The sequence below is a fragment of the Triticum aestivum genome, chromosome 4A, assembly GCF_018294505.1.
Source record: "Triticum aestivum cultivar Chinese Spring chromosome 4A, IWGSC CS RefSeq v2.1, whole genome shotgun sequence".
NCBI classification, from domain to species: Eukaryota; Viridiplantae; Streptophyta; class Magnoliopsida; order Poales; family Poaceae; genus Triticum; species Triticum aestivum.
Genome location: NC_057803.1, coordinates 743,915,898 through 743,926,078, shown reverse-complemented (window position 1 = coordinate 743,926,078; position 10,181 = coordinate 743,915,898). Strand labels below are relative to the sequence as shown.

General features: G+C 40.5%; 1 protein-coding gene and 1 pseudogene across 1 annotated transcript; both read right to left on the bottom strand.

The window, feature by feature from the left end:
* Positions 1-717: 717 nt before the first annotated feature.
* On the bottom strand, positions 718-2,844 carry LOC123084526 (disease resistance protein RGA2-like; annotated as a pseudogene).
* Positions 2,845-5,565: 2,721 nt separating this feature from the next.
* LOC123083561 (putative disease resistance RPP13-like protein 1) lies at positions 5,566-9,683 on the bottom strand. The gene has a single exon (XM_044505577.1). The coding sequence runs from the start codon at positions 9,408-9,410 to the stop codon at positions 5,592-5,594; it is 3,819 nt and encodes a 1,272-aa protein (XP_044361512.1). The 5' UTR covers positions 9,411-9,683; the 3' UTR covers positions 5,566-5,591.
* Between the last annotated feature and the right edge of the window lie 498 nt (positions 9,684-10,181).

Genomic DNA, 10,181 nt, shown 5'->3' with positions numbered 1-10,181 from the left:
AAATTAAGCACAAGATGGTACCATCAATGTGCATAGCAGTTCGCCAACAGAAGGGAAAACCAGTGGCATTTCGTGCATTCCTGTTTTTTTTCTTTTGGAGCGGAAAAAACAACTTGTCCATTAGACAAAATATAGTCCGAGCACACTGGCTGGACAAAAAGTAGCAGCCACACACAGTATGTGTCTTGCAGCCTCCAGTGAAGTGCCTCCGAAGCGAATTCTGGGATAGTAAAAATACAAGACTTGAAAAGAACCAAAGCTAAGCAAGTGCCTTTCGGAGTTCAGACCGTTACCAAGCGCCTCCGAATTCGGCTAATGACTCATGCCCCACACGGCTACAAACTCTCGGATAGTAATAGAAAACTTGAAAAAGAAACAAAGCTATATAAGCAACATGCATGTTCATCAGGCCCCTGCATGTCCAACTCTTCTTCCAACAGAGCATTTATTCTTCGGGCATTGGAGATTAGCTGCAGTACTCACAATTGCTCCCAGCCCAGAGCCACCATGTCCAAAATGTTCATAGACTGATAGCACCGGCAAAGGAGAGCGTGGTCACTTGCCTTCCATAAAGGGAAAAAAGAACAGTTAGTATCTGCTTGGACTATAAGTGCACACATTAGTTTTCGAAAGAATGGAATGCATCTTTGAGAGTGAAAGTTTGCCTAGGGGAGCTTTACCTTTCAGTTATTTGTTCATGGGAATCTAAATAACACTTTATGTAAAATACTTCCAGCGGATATGCGTGATCTTTGGCCAACTTTCTCCATCAGGTGCTTGGCAGCTTTTCATCAAGAGCTCGGAACAACCCACTACGGAAATGTGATGGAGGGAGGGTGGTAGATCTGGTAAAGATGATATGTTGCGGCAGTTCTGGATGTCGAGCCTCCTCAGATTGGAGAAGCACTTCATATTTGTTGGTAGGGAAATCATCTGGCAATAAAAGAATAGCAGGGTCTTGACAGACGTGAAATTTGTGGACTCTTCGAATAAAACGAATGGTTCCATGCATTCTGTAAGAGAGAGAGATGCTGGAATTTCAGCCGAGAGCATGCTATTGAGCATTACAGGACTGCTAACATTGAGTGAGCCTAGGACTCGAAACTGTGAGATACACTCAGGGGTGAGTTTCGGAACATCAATCAAATGTACGCTGTGAAGTTGCAGGGAAGACAATCCTTCGAGCGTACATAAATCTGGCAAGTTAAACAGTGCAAATGATTTAACAGAGGTGAGACTACCAACAGGCAAGCATGGGGTGGTTCTGCAACCGCGTATGCTAATATCATTCATGTGTGGCCAGTCAGCACAGAGGAAGTCAGCTGCAAGCACGCAATGGTCTATACTGAGATTCTTAAGGGACAATGGCAAACATTCTGCTCCATGTGCCAACTCTAAAGAAGGGCACGAACTCAACCAAAGATCTGAAAGAGAGGTAGCAGCTCGTAAGCCCCCTAATGACCTGAGCCACCAGCAACTTCTGATGGACAAGCTGTGAAGTTTTGACAAATGTTGGAAGACCTCTTCTGAAGGAAGTGTACTTAAAGTCATAATATTTGATAGGGCCAATCTTTTCAGTGAAGCCAGGCCATCAAGGCAAACAGCTAAAGCTCCATCTGTAATACTGCATGAAGAAAGTTCAAGTTCAAGAAGTCCTGATGGTGGATCAAGTGGCATCCCAATGCTCCTTCCATACACGAGTCTCATCCTCTGCTCGTGACAGCATATCCATGCTTTGATAATATCCTCTTTTACCAATACTTCACCTCCCAGATTTCTTTCTAGAGTACTTTCAATGTTTTCAACAAGTGACACATCAGCATGCATCAACCTCAACAGCTGCTTGAGAAATGAATGTTCCAATGATAGTACAATGCTAATATCTAATCCTGAATCAACATCCCAGATTAAACCAAGTTGTGATGCAACGTGGTTTGTCCTTGTGATATTCTCCCTCTGATCATGATGTTCCAGCTCATCATTGCAAATAAATATCAGCAGTGGGCAATTGTCTATTTCTAAACTCTGAAGGCCTAGTGGAAGACAAGGTAATGTTTTCAGATTTGGCACATTGTGAAGGACAAGTGAAGAGCAATTCCCAAATAGCTTGGTATTGGATGGAAGGAACTGTATTGCACTGCAATCGACAAAGGTTAAAGATTCCAAATTCTAAAAATGTGAACCATCAAGTACCCATCTTGGATATTTCAAAGAATTGTAGCCATCAATTTTAAGTTCCCCAAGTTGAGGTGGAGGTATCAGGCCTTCTAGAATCTCCAAATGTAAGTTGTCCTGTGCATTCATATTATTCATGCAACTCCAGACAAGTTCGAAGCTGACAAGATAATTTTTTTATGCAACTTCGATTCTAAGGCTTGATCCTTCCCAGTTAGATTTTCAAGATTCGTGATACTTAAACTGCCACAAATCTCAGCTGTTGCAACTCATATCCCTTTTTCTTTTGGATGAAAAAATCTAGTAATTGTTGAAGCGAAGTTAGGTTGCCAATGTTAGGAATTTGAGGCAGTACTGCGCGACCTGACTTTTCAAGGTGTCATAACTTCCTTAAATCGCAGAATTTCTCAGGGAAACTCTCAACTTTCGCATTTAAAAAAGTAACTGCAAGTGGTACTGAGTACATAGTGATTTTGGGAATTCGGTAATTAGTGTCCTGTTGATGTCCAAATACCAAAGGTGCTTCAACTCACCAACAGACTCTGGCAACTTACTACTGTTGTAAGTTGACAAACATAAAACGCGCAACTTCTTCAAATTCTGTAGTATTTGAGTGAAAAGGTCACTTACATCATCCATTAGGGGGTTTACGCAGATAATGGTGCGTAAATGAAGTAAAAAGTTCAATAGGTCATAAAATGTTTATGGATTCAAGAAATGTTCGTGATTTTGTAAAAAAAATATTCACAATTTTGAAAACAGAAGTCTGTCAATCATCTGCCACTTTTATGTTTTTTTAAGAAACAACCAGGCGCTGCCAGTTCACAGGAGCGCCCCCAAATGGGCGGGCCCAATAGCGTCACACACACGCGAGGATCAGGTATGCCAATAATTGCCAGCTTTACCTGATGAGCGTTTGTGTTACCTCGTCACCGCGAATATTAAAGAAGTGTACCAGCAACACAGTGGACCAGGCCCACGCTGTAGCAGCGGGGAGTAGATACTGTAGTTATTATTATTAAAACTATAAAATCTTTTTAGAAACTGGGGACATTTTTTTAAAGCATGAATTTGGAAAATTCAAACAATTTTCAGAAACTGAAAATTTGGAAAACCAAGAACATTTTCTGAAAACCACAATTTTTTTGAAAATTTGAATATTTTTTATAACAATAAAAGACCATGAATATTTTCCAGAAAACACGAGCAAATTTTGAAAATTCAAACATTTTTCAGAAACACGAACAAACTTTTAAAGAACAAACATGTTTTGAAATTCTTGATCTTTCTTTGAAGTTGTGAACAATTTTGTAAAGAGGTACATTTTATGAAATTCCGAACAAATCTGGAAACCGTGAACTTTTTTTTGGAATTTTTCAACAAATTTTGAAAATAGGAATTTATTTTTAATATGCAAAAAAATTGAAACTGCGACCATTTTTAAATTTCGTAAACATCTTTGGAAGCATGAGCATGTTTTGAAATCCCGAATATTTTTTGAATTTGTGAACAAAATTTGAGGAATAGTAACATTTATTGAAATTCTGAACAACTCGCAAATGACTTAATTTTATCAGCTGTTGCTTTAGATGAAAACTCTGGCTCCGTTTAGTTTCCATGTAGAGTTAAATTCTGGTTAATTATATTTGTTACAAGTGGTAGCGTAAAGCAGATTAATAAAAGCTAGCTTCTTCATATCCTGAGTGACACTGCCCACACAGATTTCGTATTAGTATATATTCAATTCTAATGTTGGGCTCAACACTCACGAAAGATTCACATTCTTAAGAGCGCAAATTCACATTCTCATAAAACATACTCCCTCCGTCCGAAAATACTTGTCATCAAAATGGATAAAAGGGGATGGATCTAGACATGTTTTTGTTCTAGATACATCTCTTTTTATCTATTTTGATGACAAGCATTTCCGGACGGAGGGAGTAGCAATAACAATGTATTTTTTTCCACAATTATTTTAGTATAATCCACATATTCAATATATTTTTTATTCTACACATTCTTATGCTTGCTATGAAAATCAGATGTTTCATTTATGAGAGGTGATTTCCTATGCATGGTGGTAGCTACGCACGAGTGGTGGCAGCTACACACGCTTTGGCATTGGGACAAGTGCATTTTTGTTGTATAGAAATGACTTTTTCTCACTTCTCTTTGTCTTTTTTTATTTTCTTTTTGACACAAGTGCCTCTTTGTTGTGTAGAAAGGGTCTTTTCTCACTTCTCTCAGTCTTTTGCTTACCTTTTTTGATCATGGGTTTTATAGTCCAAATTTTTTTACCAAAACAATTAGAGATAAAATTTGGCGCCGTGCGTAGGTACCACCAGCGGTACCAAATTATTTCTGGAACAGCACATAGACTCTGGATACACATTGACACCATCAGTGGCAGAGACAGAGGAAGGATCGTCTAAAATCTGATGTAGAAGAGGGGGGAGGGGTTTGGTTATCTTTGGGGAAGCGATCATCTCACAATCGCATTTTTTTTTTGCCCATGCGGTTTCTTTTCTTTTTGGAACAGAAAAGCAACTTCTCCATTACTAGTAGACAATAACAAAATGATTACTCTGGGACAGACTGTTGCTGGAACACAAAGTCTGATACATAATCAGAGACATCGTTCGTCCAGCCACACAGTGACAAGCTTTGGGACAGTACAAAACCTGAAAAAGAATCATGATAAACTAATTCAAGATTAATTCGAACAGAGCATTCTTAAGGTCTTCATAGCACTAACACATGCCTGGCATGAGACCTGGAGTTTCTGCAGTTTCCCAACTAACACAGAACAATCCACATATATAAAAAATTGAAGTGCTGATTCATATTACATGACACAAATAAGCAGAGCAGGGAATGATGATTATGAGAATGAATGATAATACATACTTACATTTATCCAGAGGTATGTAAGTGCACACATACAATCCGTACTAACCAACAATACGACGTGCTCCAGGACAGGGTTGCACAACAGGACGGCAGTGAAAATAGAAAGTCGATTGTTCAGTCAATGGATAATAGCATGAATAAGAAAATAACCAACGACATGTTTACAAAAACCACCGCCAGTGCTTGTGGCACCAGAGGACAGTGCGTGAAGCCATCAGCAAAGCAGACAGCAGCAGGCCGAGGGGATCGGCACCAGCCTGAGGCACTCCACCTCTTGACAGGTTGCTGGAGGGCACAGATCTTGGGCCTGCAATTAATTTGATTTAAAAACTTTGAAATAAATGGAATATCTAAAAATGATTAATAATATGTATATGTATGTATGTATGTATGTATGTATGTATGTATGTATTACAAAAGGCTATATATATTTGAGAGTGCAAAGCTGGCAGATGAGAACTAATTTACCTTTCCATTTATTTGTAGGTGGGAACCTGAATCACACCTTATAAATCCTTCCAGCGGATATGCGCGATCTTTGGCCAACTTTCTCCATCAGGTGCTCGGCAGCTCTCCTTCAAGAGCTCACAACCACCCCAAATGCATATGCGCTGGAGGGAGGATGGCAGGTCCGGTAAAGATGATATGTTGGGGCAGCCAAAGATGACAAGATTTTTCAGATTGGAGAAGCACGTCAGACTAGTTGGCAGGGACATCATTTGACAATCTTCAAATCTCAGGTTCTGGACAGATGTGACATTTGCAGATTTTTCAAATGAAATGAATGACTCGTTGCATCCTTCAAGAGCGAGAAATGTTGGGACTGCAAAACCTTCAGCCGAGAGCATGTCGTTGAGTACCACAGGACTACTAACACAGAGTTTGTCCTGGACGCGAAACTGTGAGATGCACTCGGCAGTGAGTTTCGGAACATCAACCAAACGTACGTGGTGAAGTTGCAGGGAAGACAATCCTTCGAGGATACACAAATCTGGCAAGTGATACAGTGAGAATGTTTTAACAGAGTTGAGACCACCAACAGACAAGCATGCAGTGCTTCTGCAATTGGTTATACGAATATTATTCATGTGTGGCCAGTCAGTACAGAGGAAGTCAGCTGCAATCACACAATTGTCTATACTGAGGCTCTGAAGGGATGATGGCAAACATTCTGCTCCGCGTGCCAACTGTAAAGAAGGGCATGAAACCATCCCAACATCCGAAACAGAGGTAGAAGCTCGTAAGCCCCCTAATGACCTGAGACACCAGCAATGTTCAATGGACAACATTTCCAATTTCGTCAAATGTTGGAAGACCTCTTCTGAAGGAAGTGTAGTTAAAGTCATAATCTCGTACAAGAACAAACATTGCAGTGAAGCTAGACCATCAAGACAAACAGCTAAAGCTCCATCTGTAATACTACATGAAGAAAGTTGAAGTGAACGAAGCCCTGATGGTAGAACCAGTGGCGGCCCAATGCTCCTTCCATACATGAGTCTCATCCTCTGCTCATGACAGTATATCCATGCCTTGATGATATCCTCTTTTATCAATACTTCATCATCCTTTCTTTCTAGAGCACTTTCAAGGTGTTTCACATGTGACATGCTAGCTTGCATCAACCTCATCATCTGCTTCAGAAATGAATGTTCCGATGAGAGTAGTTTCATAATATCTGATCCAGAATCTACCTCCCAGATTAAACCAAGTTGTGATGCCAAGTGGTATGTTCTCATGATACTCTCTCTCTGATCATCTTTGGAAATAAATATAAGCAATGGACATTTGCTTACTTTTAACACTTCAAGTGCTAGTGGAAGATGAGGTAATGCGTTCAGGTTTGGCACATTGCGGAGGACAAGTGAAGAGCAATTCCCAAATAGCCCATTATTGGTTGGCAGGCTTTGTAATGCGCTACAATTAACAAAGCTTAGATGTTCCAAATTCTCAAAATACGAACCATCAAGTAACCAGCCTGGATATTTTGAAGATTTGTAACCCTCAATTGTAAGATCCCTAAGATGAGGTGATGGTATCAGGCCTTCTAGAATCTCTAAATGTGAACTATCCTCTGCATTCATGTTATTTTTGCAACTCCATTGAAGTATCAACCGGCCAAGATGACTTTTCTGATGCAGCTTTGATTCTATGGCTTGATCCTTCCCAGTGACATTCTCAAGATTTGTTATAAATAAACTATCACGAATCTCATTCATGTCTCTCAGCTCTTGCAGCTCATACCCCTTTTCCTTTTGCGCAGAAAAATTCCTAAGTTGTTGAAGTGAAGTCAGCTTGCCAACATAAGGAATTTGAACTGTTATGAACAACTGTTCAAGATGTCGCAAGTTCCTTAAATGGCAGAATTTATCAGGCAAACTCTTAACTTTACTATTAAACAGAAGTAACTGCAAGTGGTAAAGAGTACACAGTGATCTTGGCAATTCAGAAATCAGTGTTCTGTCGATGTTCAAATACCGAAGGTGCTTCAACTCACCAACAGATTCTGGCAACTTGCTCGTGTTGTAAGCTAACAAAGATAATACACGCAACTTATTCAAATTCTGTAGTATCTGATTAAAAAGGTCACTTACATCATCCATCAAGGGGTCTATGCAGATAATAGTGCGTAAATGATGTAGCTTGCAGATGCTTTGCTTGTGTTGCGTCATACTATCAACACGAACAGATAGATGTCGAACAGTAGATGGTATTTCTGTCACCATATCATCTTCTAATCTGAAGTAGTCTTCTTTGGAGAGTGATTCTGCTAGATCATGAAGGAGATCATGCATTACAAAGTACATGGGCTTGTATTTCTCGTAACGTTGTTGAAAGAACGAAATAGAGATCATTTCCTTGAAGCAATCCTCGCCAATGTCTTCAGCTCTCTTGTTTTGGTTGCACAAATCAACAAGGCCCTCTGCCATCCAAAGATGAACCAGCTCATCAATGTCATACTTATGGCCTTTTGGAAACAAGCTGCAATATAGGAAGCACCTCTGCAGACATGGATCTAACTTCTCATAACTCCAAAAAAGAGCACTCATGGGCTCGCTTAGTTTGTAAATCTTCATAATTAGAGCATCCTTCCATGCAGTCATATTAGTTTTCCCTTTCAACTGGGAACCCACAACTTTTACCGCCAAAGGAGATTGTCCAAGCCTTTTAACAATTTTCTCTGCAAAAAATTTCAGCCTTTCACACAGCTGCAGATTTTTTATTTCTCGTCCAGAGAATGCATGGTGTTTGAAGAGTGCCAAGAAGTGAGCATCTTCCATGTTTTCCAAAGGACACACTTCTGCACAACAAAGAGCAGCTGGAAATGTATCCCGTCGAGAAGTTACCAAAACTTTGCTTCCGCTCTGTTGGGAAACAAGGGGAGCTAACAGTTGATCCCACTCCCTCTCACTGCCAGGTTCAAACCAAACATCATCCAACACAAGCAGGAATTTCCTTGATTCTTGAAGTATGTAAGTCAACTTGCACTGCAGAGTATCAAGGTTCTCAATGTGTGGGCATTCCCCCTGAGAGGCGGACTCGATGATCTCCCGTGTATGACGGCGGACATCAAGTTTCCGTGAGATGCTTACCCACATTCTCACATCAAAACATTTTTTTACTCTCTCATCATTGTAAACAAGTTGTGCTAAGGTGGACTTTCCCATGCCTCCAGCTCCAACAATGGCCAAACCCGAGTACATAGTTGTACTAGACTCAGTAGTAGTTCTCTCGGTAAGACAACATATTATATGATCGCTATCCTTATCACGACCAATCACTTTTGGAGGAGGTATTGATGTGGTCTCAGGAACAGTAGTGGATGGTATGGTGGGGCTCTCTGCATTATAATCAATTGGCAAGCAGAGCAGTTGACGAAAGTCTTTGGCTCTCGCAAGGGTAGCCTTCAGTTCATTCAAATGGCGAATTAGATTTCTATTCTCGGAGCTCAAATTGGACAGCCTGCTTGATGCAGACCGCAGAGGCTTCATAAAAATGTTGCTAATGGAGGAGGCATTAACTGGCAAGAAATCCTTCCCCTTTGCTTTGCGCTTGAGGAGGTTGTACTCGTGCTCATCCAGCAAGTCTTCAGCCAGGTACAAGCCTTCTTTGAGTTCCTGGAGCCATTTGTCCAACTTGGGCTTACAGTTTCCCTTGTTTGCAGCATCAATCAATAGCTCAAACTGTGGCAAGATAGTGGTCTCCAGTTCATGGAGCTCAAGTGCCATGTCCACTCCAAGGTACATTGAAGCATTAGCAAGGAGTTTCTTCAAGACCGGTGACGCGGCTAATCTTAAGCCAGCTATAGCCAAAGCCACTTCCGCCATAGGATTGCAGGGGGGGGGGGGTGCCTAGGGAGGGAGTTGTGTTTATTTTGTGGATGCACAAATCTTTGGTACAAAAAGGCAAACTATGTGAAACATGTAGGCTGAAAAGAAGTTATAAGGTGTTTCTAGAGGAAAATAAGTGTGGAAATGAACAGGTACACGATGGAAAAAAATTGAAAAATCTGTTGAAAAGATAATTTTCCGCTCTCATTTTTTTGGGTGTGGAATGGCCTGAATTAACTGAAAGACGAGCACGTTTTTGGATGCACTGATGGATGATGGATGAAAAACCTGCTGGAGTAGAAAATCATGAGATAAATTAGTCAACTTCATGCTATGGAGATAAGAAAAGGAAACCTATTTACAGATCTGTTGACAATATCAAAAACTAAGAATACTATTTTGAGCATGGATTTAAGCTGAATAAATAATAGACAAGCAATGAAAGTGCTTCTGGGTTGGAGGTCGAAACAACTAGTGAATATAACGGGTCCGAAATCACGAGCTAGATTAGCTGGTTGAAACAACGAAGATAATAAACAGCTAGAGATCTGTAGAGCAAAACAGAGGAGATTAGTGGTGAGCTTACACAGTTGAAGAAGTGAGAAGCAGCGTTGTAGGTGCCGGCGTAGCGATGAGACAAGCTTGGAGGAGAGCCAGATGGTAGTAGCTAATAATGTTGTGTTGCAAGAGAATGAGAGGAAGAAATCCCACAACAGCAGATCAGGAGGCAATACTAGATCTCACTCATCTACTTAACCTATATTTTAA